The sequence below is a fragment of the Tachyglossus aculeatus genome, chromosome 23, assembly GCF_015852505.1.
Source record: "Tachyglossus aculeatus isolate mTacAcu1 chromosome 23, mTacAcu1.pri, whole genome shotgun sequence".
Classification (NCBI taxonomy): domain Eukaryota; kingdom Metazoa; phylum Chordata; class Mammalia; order Monotremata; family Tachyglossidae; genus Tachyglossus; species Tachyglossus aculeatus.
In genome coordinates this window covers 11,639,275-11,664,239 of record NC_052088.1, presented here as the reverse complement: position 1 = coordinate 11,664,239, position 24,965 = coordinate 11,639,275, and the positions used below count along the sequence as shown (strand labels likewise).

Genomic DNA, 24,965 nt, shown 5'->3' with positions numbered 1-24,965 from the left:
GGCCTGGAATGCCCTCCCTCCGTACATCTGCCAAGCTAGCTCTCTTCCTCCCTGCAAAGCCCTACTGAGAGCTCACCTCCTCCATGAGGCCTTCCCAGACTGAGCCCCCTCCTTCCTCTCCCCCTTCTCCCCCTTGCCTCCTTTCCCTCCCCACAGCATCTGTATACATGTATGTACGTATTTATTACTCTATTTATTTTACTTGTACATATTTATTCTATTTATTTTATTTTGTTAATATGTTTTGTTTTATTCTCTGTCTCCCCCTTCTAGACTGTGAGCCCACTGTTGGGTAGGGACCGTCTCTATATGTTGCCAACTTGTACTTCTCAAGCGCTTAGCACAGTGCTCTGCACACAGTAAGCGCTCAATAAATATGATTGAATGAATGAATGAATGCCTTATGTTCAATAAGGAAGGGACAACTGCATGCCAATTTTATGCAGTGCCACCAAACACCCTCACCACTGGGGCTGGGACGAGCAGGACGTGAGCTCAGCTGTTCTTGGGGAGCTTAGAACCAGTGTCCTGGGTGAAGCCTACCTTGTCTACCCCTCAAACTGTCCCTGCCAAATTAGTTATAAGGAGGGAGCCACATAATAATGATCATAATAATAATAGTGGTATTTATTGAGTGCTTACTATGTGACAAGTACTATACTAAGCACTGGGGTGGATACAAGATATTCAGGTCCCACATGGGACACACAGTCTAAGTAAGAGGGAGAAGAGGCAGTGAATCCCAATTTTGCAGATGAGGGAATTGAGGCACAGAGATGTTCAGTGACTTACCCAAGGTCAGACAGCAAGTAGAGTCAGGATACGAGCCCAGGTCCTCTGATTCCCAGGCCTGTGCTCTTTCGTCCCCGTCATCCCCCTCTCCATCCCCCCGTCTTACCTCCTTCCCTTCCCCACAGCACCTGTATATATATTTGTACATATTTATTACTCTATTTATTTATTTTACTTGTACATATCTATTGTATTTATTTTATTTTGCTAATGTTTGGTTTTGTTCTCCGTCTCCCCCTTCTAGACTGTGAGCCCACTGTTGGGTAGGGACTGTCTCTATATGTTGTCAACTTGTACTTCCCAAGCGCTTAGTACAGCGCTGTGCACACAGTAAGCGCTCAATAAATACGATAGATTGACTTCCACTAAGGCCATGCTGCCACACGGAGGCCTCTGTCATCTTTTCTACAACAAGATAGGACCAGGGCATGGACTTCGATCACAGAACACTCCCTCTCCTCCTCAATGGCCACCTTTTTTTCTTGGACACCTAAGTCTGTTAGGAAAGAACTGGATTCTCCTTACGTTCTATTCAGAATCTATACATAGTTTTACTTGAAGGGCTAAATCATTCCCTTAATAGTTTCCAATAAATATTCCTCATTTCAACAGATATGAACATAGATATATTAAAAAAATCTCTTTTCCTCCCATACTCAAACACCTCCTCAAAATTCAGGGAAAGAGGTGTCTCTAGAATAATAATAAATATTGTGGTATTTGTTAAGCGCTTATTACATGCCAAGCACTGGGGAAGATACAGGACAATCAGGTCTGGCATAGCCCCTGTCTCATGAGGGGCTCCAACCTCGTTCACCTTAATCAGGGCTGTTGTTTGGGTTTTCCAAAGCACCAAATGAGCTGAAGAGACAAAGTCAAACAAGTGATATTATTATTACTATTATTAAAGTAATAATAGAATTTGTTAAGTGCTAACTATATGCCAAGCATTGTACTAAGCACTGGGGTAGATACAAGATAATCAAGTCCCACATAGTTTTGAATCCCCATTTTGCAGATGAGGGAACTGAGGCACAGAGAAATGATGTGTCTTGCCCAAAGTCACAGAGCAGGTATATGCCCCACAGCACTTATGTACATAACAATAATACATTTATATTAATGCTTGTCTCCCTCCTAGACTGTAATATTGTTGTGGGCAGAAAATGTGTCTATCAACTCTGTTATATCATACACTTCCAAGTACTCAGTACAGCGCTCTGCAAACAGTAAGTGCTTAATAAATATGATTGATTGGTGGAGCTGGGATTAGAACCCAGGTCCTCTAACTCCCAGGCCTCAAACAATAAGTGCTTAATAAATATGATTGATTGGTGGAGCTGGGATTAGAACCCAGGTCCTCTAACTCCCAGGCTTTTGCTCTTTCCACTAGGCAACACGGCTTCTCGCGTAGCACGTTCTCACGTATTTATTCCTTGAATAAACCTAGCCTTATTGGACACTCACTTGACCCTCTCGTAACCATTTTTTAAAAAATGCTTTATAACTGCTAGCCTTTGACAACTAATTCTCCCAGATCAAGAATGATTCTGTTGTGTTATCATAATCATTTTCTCAGCACTTGATAGTTTCCGAAAAGTCTCTTCAGTTTTCCATGAGGTAGCACAAATTGACATCCATAGCAAATCAATTACATCTATTTATTTGAATTGTTTGTTTAAAAAGAAAAACACAAATCACAGTTTACATGGGTACATATGCATATTTAACTCAATTGCTTAAAAAGTGCCAAATTTTGAGTAACTAGGATAACAGTATTAGAGATGAATATTAAAAATTTAATTAGTCTCAGAGGTTTTTAACTTCTCTGGAATACCTATGATTTATTTTCTTGCCTAGGCCTTACTGCTTAAAACCTAGTAAGATCTCCTATTGTTATGGATTTTGTCAGTCTGTTTTCATTCGATATGGACCACGATTTGTTTCAATATCTCAGTTTCCTCAACTTTAACCAGAGCAGCTATTCCTGATTCTAGAAAAATTGCTGTTTTTTCTAAGAGTTTTATTAGTAAAATATTTGAGGTGGGTGGAAAATAACATAATTCTTTACAAAAGATAAATTATCCTAGAAGGAAAGTATTTTAATGACCTAGTATCTTGCAAAAAAAAATTAAAAATGAAAAAGACTGTGGCCTAACAGTCTGTTAAGTCTGTACTGCTGGAGATAGAGCGGTGTGCTAGGTGCTTGGGATTGTACCAAAAATGTGAAATCAGAGCCACTGAAGGATATTTTAGAGCACTGATACACACTGTAAAATTTGCTTTAATGTGTTGCTCATCTGCTTGACGTCACGTTCCTGATCTAGACACATCAGCCTGGGGCTTGACATAAAATGACCTAAACAAGAACTATTTAGTTGGAATGCAAATTGAGCCACCAAAAAAAGATTCTGAGACTGTCAGAAATGCTCTGCTGTCACTGATTATCACCTCAGTGCTTCTGCTATACATCTTAATGTATATACCCTATCATTTAAACACTTACTCTTCAAAATATTCTTTTCTTCTGCCTCTCCTACTGCCTTGTAAGATCCTTGAGAACAAGCATCGTACTTTCTAAGTCTATTGTACTTCAAATGCTTGCCTATTACAGCGTTCTACATAGAAGTGTTTAATACAGACTAATGATTGAATATGGTATATCCAGTCTTTAAATTCTCTTCCAGGATCCTCCCACAAACAGACTGAAATTACAATTTCTTTGGGGAAATTTACATTTTGCTATCTATAGCTTTCTAGGAGAGACAACAAAGTGACACTGAATGTTTCTCGGATCTTGTCTGCTCAGGTTTTCTATGCCAATTCCAAATCCAGATAGATCTTTGGGGGAATGATGAACATATTAATTCCCTTTTGGGTCAAGAGGATTCACACTCTGTTGAAAGTGGTTTAATGACACAGGTCCAATTTTTTTTTTAATCTTTACATGTAAAACAAATGAACTTCAAAAACAATTTTTTGCCTCCAGGTTTGGGCCCACTGGCAACTTGTGCATTTTGGAAATCCAGCTGTCTGACCTGGTAAATAATTTCTTATCTTTTGATGAATGACAGACAAAACATAAACACCCTCAAATACTTGTATCAGACTAAATCATTTATTTGACATGATTTTAAGGTAGATAAAGGCAAATATGCAGCTGCATAAAAAGAATCACATTCGCACATTACTTGAACACACGCAACAGTGGGTAAATATAATAAAGTGTGGAATGGACCTCAGTGTTCAATGCAAAATATCATTAAGGATGGAAAAATGCTTTAGGCTTCTAATTTCACTGACTCCAGGACTGAACGTGCTTCTTTATATTCGTCGGCGTCTTCCAAATCCTTCTCGCCTTCCTAAAATGAGATGAAACAAGACTGATTTTAAACTGAAGCTCTGAGGGTTAGCAAAACTCACACTCACTCACTGTGACACTGTATGAATGGGCACAACGGTTTTTCCCAACCTGGAGGTGAGCTGAACCCAAACGGGCTCAGGCTATTGGCAAATGTACCCTATTTCCCTAATGATGTTCTAGTCCAAAACCATAATGAAAATTCACACTGTGGTAGAACTGAGTGAATTTACGATAAACTTGCAGTGGGCTTGTCCCTACGGTAATGGGCTCCCTCCTGCCCACTTCCTTCTCCATCGACCAAGTCACTTGTCTCTTCCAGGGTTTGCTCCAGTTCTTTCTCCATTTTTATTTATTTTTGGTATTTGTTAAGGTGCTTAGTATGTACCAGGCACTGTACTAAGTGCTGGGGTAGATACAAGCTAATAAGGTTGGACATAGTCCACGACCCACATGGGGCTCAAAGTATTAATCCCCATTTTACAGATGAGGTAACTGAGGCACAGAAGTTAAATGACTTGCCCAAGGTCAAACGGCAGACAAATGGAAGGAAGAAGAAAAGGAAAGAGATTGAACATCACTATATCACAGAATGTTCAATATTTGGGTGTAACGGTATAGCCCTGAGGCACTGAATAATATGATTATTTAGGGCCATCAGCATGAAGTAGCTAATGGAGAAGTTCTGTCAATCAATCAATGGTATTTACTGAGCATTTACTAAGGGTTTGGGACAACGAATTAGCAGACATGTTCCCTGTCCACAATGAACTTACAGTCTAGACAGGGAGACAGACATTAATATAAATCATTTATAATGTATAATTTAAAGATCTATACATAAGTGCTGTAGGGTTGAGGGTGGGGTGAATATCAAACGCCCGAAGGTCACAGATCCAAGTGCATAGACGATGCAGAAAGGAGCGGGAGCTGGGGAAAAGAAGGCTTAATCGGGGAAGGCCTCTTGGAGGAGATGTGACCTTTCATTCTCACTATGCCACATACTATACTGAGTCACATAAAATAAAAAAGCAAGTCGTTCTGTATAGACTATATTTTAAGAATTGATGGCCACTCGTGATAAATGCTATTTTCTAGTTGAAATATTTGGAGACAAGTTTATTCTGAATAGGTTTGGGCCCACTGGCAGTAAACCAGGCTGGAATTGGAGGTGAAATGAAACCTGCTGGGAAGGTGTCTACTTGGGAACCCAAATCTCATGCCCATTCATGAACGTTATGAGGTCACATGGGAGGGACAGCAAACTGTATTTCTCAATTCTTGGAATTTAGGATGAATTTTTCCTTAGTGGTGATCCTTAATCACTATTCACTGAGTGCCCACTGTGCTTCGGATACTCATTACACCCGACTAGAGGGATCAAACACGTTGTTAAGTCTCTGGGTTTAGCAAGATCACAGAGAAAGGCAAACCTGTAATGAGAAGAGTTATTTAACTCATGACTTGCCAGGGAGGTAGGGAAATACAAGTAGCAAGGAGTCTAATACAAATATCTAAGTAAATACATTGGGAACCTCTCAAGCCTCTCATTTGGGTGTGGCCACACGTCTCTGACCTAAGGTAGAATATAGATTCCTTGGAGTAAGAGACAATTTCAATTTAGGCATTGTACTAAGATGATATTAATTTTTTTATCAAATTATTATATTTCACCGTTAATACTCAGTGAAGTTGTTTTCCTTTCAAGAATGAAAATTTAAATAAAATACCAAATAAAATTGATTGCACTATTTTCCTGTAAATTAGTTTTAAAATCCTTTTTTGAATTGTACAGCCAATCAAGTTATGCACAAAGGGAAACAGAAAAGGTTCCTGACCAATTTTGGCTGAAGAAACAGAGATCTAAAGGGATAATCTGGAACGAGCAAAGGAACATTAAAAGCCATCATCAAAAGGACTGAAGTTCCCCCACTACATGGAACTCTTCTACTTTTATCATTTAAAAAAACAAACAAAAAATACCAAAAAACCCCACAAAACCTTTTGGCACTGACTTAGAATTCCTCAGTAATATCTATAGGTTGGTGAGGGAGAATCAAAGTTAAAAGCTTTTAAATGTTTGCAGAGTCTCAAAAGACAAAGGTGTCTTTGCCTCTACATCACGAGGAACCTACACTAGAATGCGAGGCAAAAACAACCAGATCCAAATGCATCTACCAACTCTGCTGTATTGTAATAATAATGATAATAATAATTATGGTATTTGTCAAGCACTTACTACATGCCAGGCACTGTATTAAGCACTGGGGCGGATACAAATAAATTGGGTTGGACACAGTCCCTGTCCCCTGTGGGGCTCCCAGTCTCAATCCCCATTTTACAGACAGTAACTGAAGCCCAGAGAAGTGAAGTAACTTCCCCAAGGTCACCCAGCAGACAAGTGGCAGACCCGGGATTAGAACCCATGACCTTCTCACTCCCAAGCCCGTGCTCTATCCACTATGCCTTGCTGCTTCTCACTCTCACTCTCCCAAGCGTTTAGTAGATGCCCTGCACACAATAAAGCATTCAATAAATACTATTGATGATTATTTCAGTGACTAATTCAGAAATGTCTGACTGTTAGGCTATGAGCCCCACGAGGGTCAGGCGCTTAGAGCAATGCTTGACACACAGTTAAGTACTTAACAAAGACCATAAAATAAAAAGTCCTGCCAAATGATAAAAATCAAATCTTTAAAAGCAAATGAGGAAAACATCCTTTATGTCTACATCAACACCTTTTGCTTAGACTTTATTTTCCAATCCTAGAGTCGAGAAAGGTACAAACAATAAGAACAGAAGTTGCTTGGCTCTACTTACTAATAGTTGCAAAAGATCCGAGTGGGCTGCTTCTAATCTGCGCTGGCAATCTGGAATCATCATTCTGGATTCTTGTAAGATCTCAGTCTACAAAAGGAAAAGGCCACGAGGCATAAAAACATTACATAGGGAAGCCAAAAGTTCCATAGTACCACACAGTACATGAATTAAGTTAATCTCTTTTTAGCATATAACAGGATTTGACTTAGATAAATTAAAAAAACACATTCACTGTTATTTTCAAAATTTGGACGATCAAAGGGCTGTTGGGGTGTTGATGTATAATGTATAATGTATACATTATAATGTACAGATGTTTAAAATACATGCAACTAGAGAAACTGACAAGAAATCTGGTATTTTTGGACATCATTACAGCATGTTAAAAAGACAAATGAGAGCATTTTAGAATTCACTATTTTTTTGGCAAGTGAAATAAGGATATACAAGTTAAAGCTTTCCAGAGGACATTTTAAAAAGGCTATTTAAAACACTCAATTTCTCCGGCTGTTGTGAAGCATCTTCACCCAAAATGGGATCAGCTGGTTACACAAATATCTCCTGCATCTTTTGAGTAATAAGGAAAAACAGTGTTCAGATTATACCACATAGAGATAATTACTGCATGAAAAAAGTTATTGAGTTATTGATCACACTGTGTGCTCACTGCAGGAGGTTCTGAGTGAAAGACAAAGATAAAGAAAAATGAAAAGCAAAGACCAGCAGGTTCATATTTTTGATGCTTATCATGCATAAAAAGTTATTACTTAGCCTGGTGCTTCATTTTAGGAGAGAGATTAGTCTCCCCATGCAGTTTGAGCAAAATCACCAAACTGGCACTGCTCTGAATGAGAAACTCTTGGCTATTCTTCCTGAAAACAACTGCAGAATCACACATGAAAACTCTGACCTGGAAGAATATTTCTGGACTTAAAGCCCAGTGCTGAAGACTGGCTTACAAAGAACTTCATCAAATAATTTCGAATGAAAAAAAAATCAAATCCAACCTGTGAAAATGAATCCATGGGTGGGATAAATGATTCAGCAAATTTGTGATTTTCCTTCTCTTAAATATTATGGCATATTTTTACTGAAGGTGCTGGGAAATAAGGATGAGAGATTTTCTTTCACGATATTAACTGGAGTCATGCAAGAAGCATATTTTTCAAAAACTAATTTCATAGGGTTTGAGGGCCCCCTTCTCTTATCAGTGTACACACACGCACACACAAAACCCCCCCAAAACACACACACTTGTGTTCAGTCACAATTCAGCAGTGTCCACAGCCTGAAGGGGAAGGTTCAGGGGTTCAGTCAGAAGATAACAGTCTTCTACCTGCTAGGCTCTCAAGGCTTACATTGATTCATGTAGCGGTCTTGAAAGCACTTAGTCCAGTGCTCTGCACACAGTATGCATTCAATAAATACGATTGATTGCCTTCCCCTCCTCCTGGAGCAGCTGGCTCATTCTTCTATTGGCCTTGTCCAAGGGAAGAGTTCAGCCTCAGTTTTCTCATCTGTAAAATGAGGATTCAATACCCCTTCTCCCTCTTAGACTAAGAGCCCATGTGGGACAGGGACTGACTCATAATAAATGCTTAACATACCAAAATTATTATTATTATTCTTATTGTTATTAGGAGAGGCTGAAAGCAGCTTTATTTCCTCCTTGCATAGGGAATGTATGGCCTCTGGTGCTAAGGGGAGAAGGGGAGTTGAAAGTAATTTTAAAACAAGATCATCTCTCGCCAAATGGGGATGAAACTGGAATGTTGGACAATTTCCCATTTAACTTATTTGACATTGTAGAAAAATAAAAAACAAAACTTACAAATCACCTATTATTAAAATCCAAAATTCCAAAGACACCACAAGGGAAGAGAAGCCTGAAGAAACATTTTCCAATTATAGATGAAATCTACTGATCCCCCATCAGGTTTCCTATGGCTCCTCGCCCCCAAAACCTGTCATTTCTTTTTAGAAGAGGCTTCAATCTGATTTTTCAGATCTTCCTTGACTTAATGCCTCCAAGCAGCTGGGTTTACTCTTCTCTTTACCCTGAGCAGCAAACCAAAAGCTTTTCTTCACTTCAGAATTTTTTTTTTCTTTTTATTTGAGTAACTAACTCCCCACTCATTGTCAGAAAGGTACCCATCCATCCATCCATCCATTAGGAGGCCTTCCCAGACTGAGCCCCCTCCTTCCTCTCCCCCCCTCCCCCTCCCCATCCCCCCCGCCTTACCTCCTTCCCCTCCCCACAGCACCTGTAAATATGTATATATGTTTGTATATATTTACTACTCCATTTATTTTATTTGTACATATTTATTCTATTTATTTTATTTTGTTAATATGTTTTGTTTTGTTCTCTGTTTCCCCCTTCTAGACCGTGAGCCCGCTGTTGGGTAGGGACCGTCTCTATATGTTGCCAACTTGTACTTCCCAAGCGCTTAGTACAGTGCTCTGCACACAGTAAGCGCTCAATAAATATGACTGACTGAATGAATGAATCCATCCACCCCAGCCCCAAGCTTCAGGACAGATATTCTGGTCAGAACAGCCCTGATACCTTGATCCTATCAGTTCTCGGAAATCCCTCTGGTCACCTTCCACTGACTTCTTACAGTGGAATTAGGAGAGGGCCATTGGTTTCATAGACTTATTAAAGTCTCCTTTGTGATAATCTTGTTCCAGTAACCTATGCCCATTACATTAAGACATGGTCTGACTTGTCTTGTCTTACGCTGTTGAGTCGTTTTGGACCCATAGAGACTTCATGGACACATGTCTCCCAGAGCACCCCACCTCCACCTGCAATCGTTCTGGTAGTGGATCCATAGAGTTTTCTTGTTTTACCTTGACTCCTTCCACGCAGCAAATTTGAGTTTCCACTCTCGACTCTCCTATGCTGCTGGTGCCCTGCACACGTGAGTTTTGACTTGTAACGGATTGCCACTCACTAGCCATTGCCCAAGCTAGGAAAGGAAATGCCTCTGCTTGATTCTACCTCCTGTAGCCAAGACTGGTAGAGTACTGGAAACTCTCCAGGTGCGATCCTGAGAGGGGATGGTCTATCATCTAGCTTGTGCCACATGGTAGGCAGCTAATAAATATCAGCAATGTTATTATTGCTGCTGGCCACAGTGTTGACCAGTCAAGTCAGAACTGATGTGGCTCTGTCCAGCTAATTTTTCATCAACAATTCATCTTTTTATCTGTTTTTATCTTTCATCTATATATTAGGAAAGATACATCCCCCCTAATACTAACTGTAAATACAAAATACAGCAAGCAGAGTCAAAGAAGAATTGAGGACAGCCAACAAAATTAAAGCAAACAGATAAAGTTTCCGCTACGCCAACAGCTGTTGCATTCTAATCACTCACCGTACTTACTGAATGCCTCCCTTTTTACATTTGTTAAGTGCTTACTATGTGTCCAACATTGTTCTAAGCACTGGGGTAGATACAAGTTAATTACGCTGGACACAGTCCCTACCCGACATGGGGCTTACAGTCTAAATATGAAAGAGAACAGGAGAACTGAAGCACTGAAAAGTTAAGTGAATAGCCCAAGGTCACACGGCAAGCAAGTGGCAAAATCGAGATTAGAATCCAGGTTCTCTGATCCCCAGGCCTGTGCTCTTTCCACAAGATCATGCCTCCTAAATGTCTAGCTCTGTGCTAGCTAGATTCTTGGGGAATGCTCATTCAATCATATTTACTGAATGCTTACTGTGTGCCAAGCACTGTACTAAGTGCTTAGAAAGTACAATATGGCAATAGAGACAATCCCTGCTCACAAAGGGTTCACAGTCCAGAAGCAGTAAAAGGCAAGGGGCTGCCCTGATGGAGCTATTCTTCTAGTGGGGTGTTCAGATATAGAAATAGGGTGGCTCTGTGAATGAAGCCATCCAAGTACAGCTGTCCATGGATCTGAACTGCAGAGTTCCAAATAGAGCCGCATTCAGCAAATCGGAGCAGTAGTCACAGACCAAACTATCAGTGTGTTTAACATAAACTATCACATATTGAACAGTACACGTTGACTTACTGATGAGGTACAATATTTGTCAAATCAACTTGCCTCCAATAACAATAATAATAATGGTGGTATTTGTTAAGCGCTTACTCTGTGCCAAGCACTGTTCTAATCACTGGGGGAGACACAAGGTAACCAGGTTGTCCCACGTGGGGCTCACAGTCTTTTCCAGATGAGGTAACTGAGGCTCACAGAAGTTAAGTGACTCATCCAAAGTCATGCAGCTGACACGTCATGGAGCCGGGATTAGAACCCATGACTTCTGATTCCCAAGCCCGTGCTCTTTCCACTGGGCAACGCTGCTTCTTTAACGATTACCCACCTTGGTTGTGGAGCACTGGACATGAAAAAACGTTCCGTCCCACCCTCCCTCCCTCCTCCAACTGCAGTTCTGCTTTCCTGATAAGCACAGCTTCCTCGTCCACCCTCTGTCTCCCTTCCCACCTTGTTATTCTGATTTTTGGTTCTAAGCAGATAATATTGAGTGGGCAGTGACTGGGAGTGATCAAGAAAAGAAAAAAAGAGTTCAGGGGGAAGAAATTCCCTATAATCTCCATTTGTTCCACGGGCCTTGAGGGTGCTCTTGGTAAGGAGCAGTTGGTTAGCAGTGAGGGGTGAAGGTGGGGAGTGCGGGAGCTACTCTAACCCTTCCTATGTTCCTGATACCTCTGGGAGAGTTTGAGGGTGCAAGAAAACAAAGTGGGAGTGGGAGAGGCTGCCCCAGGGACACCAAGGTCTGCAAGAGAGTGGGCAGGTATGCCAATCTGGGGCAGCCTAGGCTCTCCAGAAGCCACAGAGTGCCTGACTTGCAAAGAGTCAACGGTACGTTTTCTAACCCTCTCAATTCTATCATGTAAGGGATGGCAATTTGTATGTACATAGCGTTGAAGAGATAGATGGTCACGTATTTATCTTTTTAATCCCATTCTCAAAAAAAAAAAAAGGTCAGAAGAACCCTACAATGTGCAGGACAGCACACTATATTTGATAAGTACAGAGTTCACCCCTATAAAATACCGATTTTCCTATCGTAAGTTTTATGTATTTGAATATTATTAAATTAGCAAGCATCATTTAAAGAGCATGGATGAGAGGAAAATACCGAAGGGATGAAAATGCAAGAATTGTGAAGACCGAAAAACTAACAAGCTACAGAAATTCAATCTGCCCCAGACATTCATTATGAAAAATATATCTGGAAGATAAGAATAGAAAATTGAATATGAACTAATAATTAGCAAAAACAGTTGACTACTGGGACCTGAAAACACAGAAGGAGCATGTTAAGCATAAAGTTTCTTAAAAGGCACCATTCAAATTGTTCCAAAATATCACATTTGGCCCTAAAATATTTCATTCCTGAAACATGGGGCCTATGAGAAATACCGTAACATTTGAAACCGCTATCTAGAGAGCTGACAACACATAGCTCTAATTATAAAATTAATTGCAAAGTGAATATACCTAATGAAGTTTTTCAAAAGGCAAGGTTCTCTCTGAAAAAACCTCAGGGGTCTTAACAGACAGACTTAAAAACCTTTTCTACAAGATGTCAAGAGACCTTATTCACTCAGCTTTCTTGCCTCAAGAGTTAGATTCCTTCTATCTCCACCATGTCAGAGGTTGAAATCATTCTTGGATTGGTTTTGCTATTTTCCTTTACAGTCTTTTGTGCCTCTCAGCCACCCTGAAGGACTACTTAGTTTGAGATTACCAAATAACAGTCTTCTGCTCACCTGGGAGTTCATTTCAGACCACGAACACTGAGGGAGATTTAACTCACTAAAATCTAGGAAGTGCTAAGTGTCAAGATGAGCAGTCCATTCCATTCAGTGGGTGGTTCTGCGTTCCTCGTTCTCACAACTCACCTCAACCACCAAGCTTGCCTGGCCTCTTTAGGACTGAGCTGATGATGACAGGACTCTGTCAATGACTCCTAAATCTTCAGTTTTGTCCGAATGACCTAATTCCCACTGGCATTAGTTTCCTGATTTTAGATTTGCCAACTATGCAATATTTATGGAATTTTCTTTTCTTCCCCAAAACATGCCTGGTCTGTCCCTCCTAGAAGATGGCTAATAAGGAAGCCTGTTAATCTTTGAATCACCTTATATAGAACAAGAGTTGGCTATGGAATTGTTTTCTGTTCAAATTTAAAATGATGCAAACATATCTCCTATCAACATTATGTACTGTGCATAATGACCCAATATTAGAAGAGACCAAACTATAACCATTTCCTCATATCTTTGAATGTTTCTAAAGCCATTGTTCCCCTTAACATGATGCTAACGGTAAATGAGGGCTTCAGAAACTCAGTGGTGTCTTTTTTGTTCAGAATAGAGGCTTTCCTTTAGAGAAATTGTTAATTACATATAAGACAATTTCCATATGAAGTGGGGCGTTCAGAAAACCTATTTAGCAATTCATTCATTCATTCAATCATATTTATTGAGCAGTTACTATGTGCAGAGCACTGTATTAAGTGCTTGGGAAGTACAGGTTGACAACATATAGAGATGGTCCCTACCCAACAACGGGCTCACAGTCTAAAAGGGGGGAGACAGACAACAAAACACAACATGTGGACAGGTGTCAAGTCGTCAGAACAAATAGAATTAAAGCTAAATGCACATCATTAACAAAATAAATAGAATAGTAAATATGTACAAGTAAAATAAATTGAGTAATAAATCTGTACAAACATATATACAAGTGCTGTGGGGAGGGGAAGGAGGTCGGGCGGGGGGGATGAGGAGGAGGAGAGGGGAAAGGGGGCTCAGTCCGGGAAGGCCTCTTGGAGGAGGTGAGCTCTCAGTAGGGCTTTGAAGGGAGGAAGAGAGCAAGCTTGGCAGATGTGTGGAGAGAGGGGGAGGATGTGGGTTGGGGGTCAACGGCGGGGCAGGCGAGAACAAGGTACAGTGAGGAGGTTAGCGGCAGAGGAGCGGAGGGTGTGGGCTGGGCCGTAGAAGGAAAGAAGGGAGGTGAGGTAGGAGGGGGTGAGGTGATGGACAGCCTTGAAGCCGAGAGTGAAGAGTTTTTGCTTGATGTGTAGGTTGACAGGCAGCCACTGGAGAGGAGAGGGAGTAACATGCCCAGGGGGAGAGGAGAGGAGGGGAGTAACATGCCCAGAGCGTTTCTGCACAAAGATGATCCGGGCAGCAGCGTGAAGTATAGATTGAAGTGGGGAGAAAGGAGGATGGGAGATCAGAGAGGAGGCTGATGCAGTAATCCAGTCGGGATAAGATGAGAGACTGAACGAGCAAGGTAGCGGTTTGTATGGAGAAGAAAGGGCAGATCTTGGCGATGCTATGGAGGTGAGACCGGCAGGTTTTGGTGACGGATTGGATGCGAGGGGTGAACGAGAGAGCGGAGTTGAGGATGACACCAAGGTTGCGGGCTTGTGAGACGGGAAGGATGGTAGTGCCGTCTACAGTGACGGGAAAGTCAGGGAGAGGGCAGGGTTTGGGAGGTAAGATAAGGAGTTCAGTCCTGGACATATTGAGTTTTAGGTGGCAGGCAGACATCCAGATGGAGATGTTCTGAAGGCAGAAGGAGACACGAGACTGAAGGGAGGGAGAGAGAGCAGGGGCAGAGATGTAGATTTGGCTATCATATTTTGTGAAAAGGGAATAAATTATATTGAACATGTACCTATCTTATATACTCTTTCTCATTTGTAATTTTTTTTAAACTTTAGCGTCTCTCCTGTTAGACTGAAAATTCCTTCACGACAGGGATAGTGTCTTTCAACTCTATTGCACCCTCCCCCAAGTACTTAGTATAGTGCTTTGCACACGTATGTGGCTCAATAAAAACTATTAATCAAAAGCTAAACATACTTGGTTTTAAATTTTAGATGTTCTAAGGAATGTGTTACTTCATGTCAAATTATTTCACCAATATTAATTCCAAAAACTACTTGTAATAAAAAGCTGAATATTCCTAGCATTGTCCTTTATGTCACCAACTCAATCTTACAAAGACAGTCAGTCCCAGGTAACTGGTGTTTAATGGAAGATAGAGATATTTCCTTATAGAAGTTAAAGGAATTTTGAAGACTCCCACTTTGGTTTGTAACTCCATGTCACACTGGCTCCACACCACTACTCAACCTCCCAAGTGGCAGGCTGGCCTTCTTGATATGGTTTCCTACTTCAATTTAAGTACAAATGAACAATGTCTTACCAAGATAGCAGAATGCAGTGATAGAGATATTTTCTCAGTGAAAATCTTTGGATGACTATATGTGGAGTACAAAACTCGGGTCTTCATCAGGCTTACCCCCAGCTCTTAGCACTATGCCAAATCTGTAATGAAGTTCATTATAGTTTACATGTCTTATTGTTTGGCTATTTTAAGAGTCCAGGAATTCAGTCTCCTTACATCACCTCCTCCAGAGGAAATACAAAGAAATTGGGGTATCCCTAGTAACATTCCAGGGGTATAAACGGAGTCTACCTTGTACTGGTAAACAGATTTTCTAGCTGCTAGCTGGGCAACTACACGCAGACATAGGCAGGGCTCTCACAACCTTTGGAGGACTACCCTCAGCTCTGGAATACCGAGGTGTTAACGAATCCCATGTCAGGACAACCTGTGTTACCCAGTGAGTTATAGCTCACAAATTTTGACCAATGCAATGTGCACAATTGTTTCTTCCCGATAGACATGTACTGTTGGTCAAGTTCCACTATAGCATTCTATCCAAAATGCACAGTAAAAACATGCGTTATGAAGAACTGAGCATCTGGCTTCCTTATTAGACTGCAAACTCCTTGAGGGCAGGGATCCAGGCTTAGTACTATTTCACTCTCCCACAGACCTGATAACAGTGCTCTGTATAGTAGGCCCTCTTCAAAACACAGTTACATTTGGAAATTTGGGGATAATGGGTCATTCTCTTTTCAGAGTTTTGCTGAGGCACAACAATCCAAAAGCCCAACAGAAATAACTGAAAACAGAAGGAACATTCTTAAAAGTTCTGGTTGTCACAGGCTCACCCACGCTCATTCACTGTCTAGAAATTCCCCAGAAGAGCAGTACTCCACTCTCCTAGGGTCCCTCTTACTCTTTTTCCTTACATGGTGGGACAGTACACGGTGATAAGCTGGCATGTCTTCTTGGTTGGGAGACGTTGGTTGAAAGTTAGGTTATTTTGGTATCTTCCATGTCCTACACAATTTTAAGGAAAATCTCATGAATGATACAGTTTTAACAGTCTCAATCGAGTATCTCTTTGAAGTAACACATCCCCAAAACACCAAAAGTTTACAGGTTATTTACCTGCTTCTTAATGTTATAGTTCTCTCCATCCTCAGCTTTCATTTTTTCAACCTTTTCTTCTTGTTGCTTTGCTTCTTTTTCATACATCAACTTTTCTTTGACCAATCTATAAATGAACCAAAACAATTATTCTTTAATACATTTTCACTTGAAAAGATATCTTTCTATTTACAAAAACCACACCACCCTAAACTCCCAAACTCTGAAACCATTACAGTACCTAAAATTTTACTGTAGGTCAGACACTACGTGATGGGAGGGCAGAGTTCTGTTCTGCTACAGCTCTGAACCTGGTAAGAATCTTAATAAAAGGCCTGACCTAGAAGCAAAATAGGCCTGTAAATCATGACCCCAAACGGGAGCACAAAAGCTTGGAAGCTTTGGAGGAGAAAAGAATAAGAAAAATAAAGAAAAGTACATTTTGGGATTTTTTTTTTTGCTCTTTTGTGGAGGGCACACTTCCTCCAAGCCGGATCCAGCTCCCTCCTAGCCAAGGAGTGGTTCCACTCTAAATTCCTTCTGAGCAGGGAATGTGCCTACCAACTCTGATGTACTGAACTCTCCCAAGTGCTTAGTACAGTGCTCAGCACACGATTGCTCAATAAATCCCACTGGCTGCTCCTCGTTTTTATTGTTGGCTCCAGCCCTAGTTTCCTGCTCAGTAGGTGGCACTGAGAGGCAGTGTGACCAAGTGGATAGAGCACGGGCTTGGCTTCTAATCCCGATCCCGTCATGTGTCTGTGGTGTGACCTTGGCCAAGTCATTTAACTTCTCTGGGCCTCAGTTACCTCATCTGTAAAATGGGGATTAAGACTGTAAACCCTAAGTGGGACATGAACTGTGTCCAATCTGATTACCTTGTACGTACCTCAGCACTTAGTATTATTAGTTAATAATTAATTATTATTATTATAGTGCCCAGCACATAGTAAGCACATAAATACCAGGAAAAAAAAATATTGTTCCAGATTTAAATCACACAGCACTTACATACATATCCTTAATTTGTTTATATTAATGTCTGTCTCCCCTTCTAGACTGTAAGCTCATTGTGGGCAGACAATGTGTCTGCTAACTCTGTTGTACTGTACTCCTCCAAGTGCTTAGTACAGTTCTCTGCACATAGTAAGCGCTCAATAAATACCATTGATGGATTGATTTAAAATCCTAAAAGAAAAGAATCTCCAGTCCACTTATTGCTTAGCGCCAAACATGGCAGAGATGACCTTCTACTATGGTACTGAAATATTTAGCTGAGGCATAAGGGGCGATTACATTTTGGATTAGAATTGTTTCATCTGGAGTGGAACAAAAGTGAATATTGAATAGCAGCAGGATCCAATTAATCAAGTCAAACTGGAAACTGACCCAAATGCATGAACTGAACAAAAATATTAACTAATTATTTTGATTACAAAGATCTAGAAAACACTGCACACACACTCTGGGTAAACAGTCTCAGATAAAACAAAGAAAATTTTTTTCAAACAATTGGAAAATAGCTAAAAATCCGATATGACTCACAGTGGGAGAAAACACTGCAAAGCCATAGGAACCCAGGGAAACTGAAACAAGTTAAAAATGTTCAAAGCATGTTTCTTCATCCTTCTTTGAATGAATAAAGGTCTATGAATAAAATTTGTTACATAAAATTAGATAAAAAGATGGAATGTTTTGACAGAATCTTTTGTCGAAACATTCAGTTTTTTGTTAAAGGAAATACAAATTTCAATGGAGGTTAAAAGTACCCACTTGAAAGGGGGAAAATTGTGGACATCACACTTTTTTCTTGGCCTACACTTTCTTCTTCTTGAGAAAATACTTCAGCAAACCCTTAACTCTATCCTGCTGCCACTTTTAAGTAAATATGAAAATTCCAAGGGGAATAAATTGTAAATTTCTTCAGGGTAGGGACAATGTTTACTCCAACTGTATCTTCCTGAGCACTAAAGCTCCCATTCTCCCCAACAAGGGCCTCCTGAAATCTCGCTTCCTCCAGGACGGTTTCTGAGACTAATTTTTTTCTTTCCAAACTATAGCAATTTTGAACTCCCAGCCACCTATTGCACTTCAGTACATATTGCTCTATGTTCTCTACTATTTAGGCACTTTATTTCACCAATGTATCGTTCCATTCGTTTTCTTCCTACCTATACATGGAGAAGCAGCTTGACCTAATGGAGAGAGCACAATCTTGGAAATCAGAGGATCTAGACTAATATTGGCTCTGTCACTTTTGTGTGACCTTGGGCAAGTCATTTAACTTCTCTGTGCCTCAGTTTCCTCATCTGTGTAAAACGAGGATTCACTACTTCTTCTCCCTCCTACTTACACTGTAAGCCCCAGGTGAAACAGGGCTATGTCTGGCCTAACTAGCTTGTAGCTACCCCAACATTTAGTACAGTGCTTGGCAAAGAGTAAGCACTTAACAAATACTTATTAATTATTTCCTGACTGTCTCCCCCACTAGATTGCAAGCTCCTTTAGCGCATGTATCTATGTACCTTAACATCTATTAAGCATGTAGTACAGTGTTTTTGCCCAGAGCAGATAAGCAATAAGCCCTATTGCTGTTCTCAAAAAGGGCTGTGCTATTATTTATGCTCTCTAAGCTTCATTATGAGGGCCCGCAAAAGCACTCCAGAAACAAATATTTGATTGACAGGTGTCATTTTTAGGTAGACTGAGCAACCCATGACGTCTTACAATACAGCTGGAGTCCGTAGCCACAGAAACATCCATTAATAAGCACCACCAGTCCCCTTCAAGAGATGAGTTCCGACAACATTTGCAAGGAAGCCTAAGATACTGTGTCAGGCAGATATGGGTGTCCAACGATAGTCCCAATCCATGACTAGGACCCTTTATTTTCAGTTGAAACTGGTTTTTACCACATATTTTTAGGTTTACAAAAAGGATCCTTCATCCTTACAAAAACATCCTTTCAAAAGGGCAAATTTTTTCCCAAATAAAATCAAATCTCTACTGCTCAAAATGTTTGCAAATGAATCTGTTTTGGAGCTAAAGATATTTTGGATCATAGAAGGAAGCTGGGAGAACCTTGTTTCGGTCTTGTTTTTGATCTGGGCCAGATGACGACTGGGAGGAAGAGAAGAGGTTGTTCATGAAGTTACTTGGGGTCAGAATGAGGAATCCAGGAGTAGGCAAGGCCAGCACTCTATTTCAGGACCCATGGGGAACAACAGGGAATCATTGAGCCCTGACTCTGCTCAGAAATTTTTATTTCTAAAGGGAGTGTTCCAGATGTCCTCTTGCCTGTGAGTGCTGCAGTGCAGTTTGGGCACCAAATCTGGCCACTAGTCACTTCATTTAAAAGTCTGGCTGTCACCCTCAATCCACTATATTAACGCAGCACAGATGTTGGTTGGTATTGGAAATTGTCATTTAGTCTGGAATTCCTAACCAAGCAATATTCATTTTTCGGCTTCCCCAAGAATGACAATGGGGTCAGGGAAAGAGCTAGCACAATAAGGCTTCGGGAAGGGGCAACTGAAAGCTAAGGGCGAGGTTCTGCTCCCAATGTTTGGGTGTCTCTCCCTTCCAACCTCATTACTTTATGAAGTTTTTAGATTAGTAATTAGTCAATTGTTTTTACTGAGTGTTTCCTGTGTGCACAGCACTATACTAAGCACCCGGGAGAGTACAATATGACAGTATAACAGACACAGTCCCTGCCCACAACGAGCTTAACAGTCTAGAGGGGGAGCACGACATTAATACAAATAAATTACAGATATGTACATAAGTGCTACGGGGCTGGGCAGGGGGGATAAATAAAGGGAGCAAATCAAGGCGACACAGAAGGGAGTGGAAGAAAAGGAAAAGAGGGCTTAGTCAGGGAAGGCCTCTTGGAGGAGATGTGCATTCAATATGACTTTGAAGCAGGGGGAGAGTAATTATCTGTTGAATATGAGGAGGGAGGGAGTTCCAATCCAGAGGCAGGATGAGGGCAGGAGGTTGGCGGCGAGATAGACGAGATTGAGGTACAGTGAGAAGGTTAGCATTATTAGAGCAAAGTGTGCAGGCTGGGTTGCAGTAGGAGAGTGGTGAGATGAGGCAGGATGGGGAAAAGTGATTAAATGCCTTAAAGCTGATGGTAAGGAATTTCTGTTTGTTGTGGAGGTGTATGGGCAACCACTGGAGGTTCTTGAGGAGTGTGGAACATGGCCTGAACCTGTAGAAAAATGATCTGGGCACCAGAGTGAAGTATGGACTGGAGTGGGGAGAGAAAAGGAGGCTGGGAGGTCAGCAAGGAGGCCAATGTAGTAATCAAGGCAGAATACAATAAATGCTTGGATTAACATGGTAGTAGTTTAGAGAGACAAAAGGACTATGTTATTCCCAAGCATTTTTATTGTTGAAAATAACCTATGGTTCTCTATCTTTTAATTATTCCTTTACCTAACGGCACTATTGCACCCCATCTAACAAAAATATACCTACTGGGGGATTGTGTCATAAGTAGAACAAACGCAGAGAGTCACCACATATTTCTCCAGGATCCGGAGGAGTTATGCCATAGTTTCTCAACTTGAAGACAAATTTGTGTTACTTTAATGAACCATTAAATACCAATTCTCAAAGTATTTTGAGGCAGACACAGAGTAATCTCCTTTATTGTCTTTTCCTGCTTTCAATATTGGGCAGTTCTTAAACTAGTTTCCTCTAAGAAAGCAAAAAAAAAAAAAACTAATATAAAGAATGAAGGTCTCCAAAAAGCAAGAATATATGCGACGACTAATTTTGTGAAGAAAGATAAAAAGTTAAAATATTCTTCAGAGAAATTAAAATATCCTCCAGTTTAAACTGACCTTGGAGAAAATACTCCCAGTTCAATTCAATACAATCTCAAATCCTGGTATGTTTGAGCCCTGGAAAAAGCTTAATCTGTGCAGATTTCTGAATTAACAGATTTTAAGATCATTAAGAGCTTTCTCTTTATGAGGGAAAAAAAAGCCCCACTGACATAGCTCCTTATATTCTAGCTTGGCACTCAAAATGCTATATTAAATGACAGAGCTTTAAAAATTAGAACCATAAAAATATATTCTTTTAGACCTAAAAGTTAGCTATAACTGTGACTGATTTTTTAAACTTGGTTTCATTTTTGAGACATATCAGAATGATAGCCATATCATGTGGAGATCATGTGGCGATCATGTGTGCGGCCCGGGGCAATCAGGGCGCAGCCCGGGGCTATCGCATGGCGGTCATGTATGCGGCACGTGGTCGGTACAGGGCTATCACGGATGCGACACGGGGCTATCACGTGGCAATCACGTGCGCGGCCCGGGGCTATCATGTGGCGATCACATGCGCAGCACGGTCACGTGACGATCACGTACGCAGTCTGGGGCTATCATGTGGCGATCAAGTGCATGGCCCGGTTGTATCACATATAACAGAGAAGCAGCGTGGCTCAGTGGAAAGAGCAAGGGCTTTGGAGTCAGAGGTCATGGATTCAAATCCCAGCTACTGCCACTTGTCAGCTGTGTGACTTTGGGAAAGTCACTTCACTTCTCTGTGCCTCAGTTACCTCATCTGTAAAATGGGGATTAAGACTGTGAGCCCCATGTGGGACAGCCTGATCACCTTGTATCTCCCCAGCACTGAGAACAGTGCTTTACACATAGTAAGCGCTTAATAAATGCCATTATTATTATTATCAAGTGTACAGTGCTTAGAACAGTGCTTGGCACAGAGCACCACCGCCCTCCCAGTCTTCCAGGCCCATAACTTCGGCATCATCAACTCATCTCTCTGATTCATCTCATAGTCAACCTGTCCCTATATCCTGTCAGTTCTCCCGTCACAACAATCAATCAATCGTATTTATTGAGCGCTTACTTGTGCAGAGCACTGTACTAAGCGCTTGGGAAGTACAACAGAACTAAAAGCGGCCTATTCCTCTCCACCCGAACAGCTACGAAACTGATCCAAGCACTTACCCTATCCTGCCCTTTCATTCATTCAATCGTATTTATTGAGCGCTTACTGTGTGCAGAGCACTGTACTAAGTGCTTGGGACTTGGGAAGTACAAATCGGCAACATACAGGGATGGTCCCTACCCAACAACAGGCTCACAGTCTGGAAGGGGGAGATAGACAAAACAAAACAAGTAGGCAAGCGTCAATACCATCAGAATAGATAGAATTATAGATATATACACAGTATTAACAAAATAGAGTAGTAAAGATATACAAATGAAATAGAGTAATAAATATGTACAAATAACTTGTACATATACTTGTACAAGTAAATGCCCTTGACTACTGCATCAGCCTCCTCACTGACCTCCCTGCCTCCTGTGTCTCCCTACTCCAGTCCATCCTTCACTCGGTTGACCGGATCATTTCTTTCTACTCCCCAAGTTTTCCAGTCAAGAGAAAGCTTTATAGAGGAATTAAATGAAACAATGAGGGGACTTAATAAAGGTTTTCAAATGTAATTTCACATACACTGTAGGTTGCCAGAGCCAAACAAAAACCTGCCAATATAAAGGTTTTGTTAATAAAAGTTCACCTTAAAGAAATTCTTATAGGTTTTGTAATTTGTCATTTTTTTCATGTTATTTAATGTTAATGTTTTCATGTTAAGAATTAAATGTAAACCAAAAAAATACAGCTCAACATCTCTGGGGCCACAAACATACCTCGTTTGCACTGTTTCTCCCAAATAATCATTCTTACCTACGCCTTGGTTTCAAACAAAAACATTAGGGTGCCAACCCTCTCTGGTACTAATAGAACTCCAATTTCACATCCAGTACTTTTTATTTTTAAATGTCCTGTAACCACAGAAGTTCTAGGAATTTTCACAAAGAACCATCTCGTTTGTACCTCATGATGCTTTTACTTACATCAGAGAATTTATATTGCTTGCACTGCAGTTAACATAAGAAGCAGCATGGCATAGTGGAAAGTGCAAAGGCCCAGGAGTCAGAGGCCCTGGGTTCTAGTCCCTGCTCTCCCACTTGCCTCTTTGTTACCTTGGGCAAGTCACCACCTCGGCTTGTTTCCTCATCTGGAAAATGGGGTTTTTATACCTGTTCTCCCTCTGGCTTAGAGTGGGAGTCCCGTGTAGGACAGAGAGGGTGTCCAACTTAATGATCTTGTACCTACCCCAGTGCTCGACACATGGTAAGTGCTTAATAGCACGATATTACTAACAGTTGTTTTATCAATAAAAAGAGACTTATGAATGTCAGCAGGCATGGTCACAAGTATAAACACTAGTTGTTTCCTTTAGGTCAGTACATATCATTTTGGGGGTTTCTTTTTAGTATTTTTCCTCAGTAATTATTTTTTTTAAATGTGTGTGGACAGAAAGAAAGAGGGAGAGAGGGAATTTGGAAAAGGAGGATCCTGAATTCTTGAGGGCTGTCAGTGGCCACTCCAAGTAGGAGTAGGTCAATGGTTAGGGTGTAGATCATGCAACAGGCTTCAAAACATTTTCAAGCTTTTTGGTAGAAATCAATATTTACCACTTGTGCCTGGGAAGGTTTTTGACACGCTTTCATGAGTACCAGCTGGACTTTAAAGCTTTCTTTGTAAATGTGCAAATTCACATATAATGTCTGACTAAAAGACAAAGGTTGCCTCTCGTTAAATATGATCAGTTCTGAAGGAAGAGAAGGAGAAAACAAAAAGTCCAGACTCACCTACTGCTGTGAAGCAAACACACTAAAGATTTGGACACATTTCCAACTTCAGATTTAGGTGCTATATGCCAATAGAGCTGAGCAACCCCCATCACCACTGCAGCAATCTCTTCTGGGGACAAGACTTTATATTTGACTGCAATATAAATTCCACTTGAAACTGCAGTAGTCATCAATTAAGGATGAAGACGACTCTATCTTACCCAGATTTATAAATTCTGGAACACACCAAACTGAGTGCCAGGAGATTTGAAAACACAGGACCATATGAAATTCCATTCAGGTCAGCACTGGTCCATTCATCCTTATTTTCCATATAAAAAGGGACGGCTGTCCTCCCTGTAGTATATAGCAGTCAATCAGTTGTATTTATTGAGGACTTACTATGTGCAGAGCATTGTACTAAGCCCTTGGGAGAGTACAATATGTTAGAGTTGGTAGACACGGTTCCTGCCCACAAGGAGCTTTATGGTCTAAATAAGACTTATGAATGTACCATGCAACATCCCCAACTTACTTAATAATTGATTATTGCCCTCCCACTCATGAACTACTCTAACTCCCTGAACGAATTGCTATTTTCCACCTGTGATTTCCTATGCTATCAAACTGCTTATGCTTATCACTTGCTGTGTGAAGTCTACCACTTTTGAACTTCAATGGGCTTCCTTTTTTCGGTCATGTGGAATTTGGTGAACAATTCTATGTTGGCCCAGTCCCCACCTTTCATGATTTTGTTGACCTCAATCATATATTCCTTAGACTTTGACTTTCCAGATGAAGGAGTCCTAATATTTTCAGTCTGTCCTCTAGACTATTCCTTTGACCATTTTGCTTCACCATCTCAACATTATTAAAAGATTCTTCCGAAGAACTGAATGCAGTATTCCTAAGGTGGTCAAAAGACGGTTTTATGGTCAAAAGACAGTTTTACATAGTAGCAAAACGAGGCCAGGCTATTTGCTCTTCCTGATGATGCC

The 24,965-nt window shown here is 40.8% G+C and overlaps 1 protein-coding gene across 3 annotated transcripts in view; it reads right to left on the bottom strand.

Annotated features, from left to right (window-relative positions):
• Nucleotides 1-2,441: 2,441 nt before the first annotated feature.
• The window catches only part of TBCA (tubulin folding cofactor A), a 58,750-nt gene continuing 36,226 nt past the window's right edge, over nucleotides 2,442-24,965 (bottom strand). For 2 of the 3 annotated variants that reach the window (XM_038765800.1, XM_038765802.1), the window contains exons 2-4: nucleotides 16,304-16,409; nucleotides 6,977-7,063; nucleotides 3,889-4,154 (exon numbers count right to left, since the gene is read on the bottom strand). In XM_038765800.1, the coding sequence (XP_038621728.1) occupies nucleotides 4,074-4,154; nucleotides 6,977-7,063; nucleotides 16,304-16,409 (274 nt within the window). In that variant the 3' untranslated portion in view covers nucleotides 3,889-4,073. Of the gene's footprint in view, nucleotides 4,155-6,976; nucleotides 7,064-16,303; nucleotides 16,410-24,188; nucleotides 24,325-24,965 lie in introns of all 3 variants that reach the window. The other variant, XM_038765799.1, reaches the window with a different exon arrangement.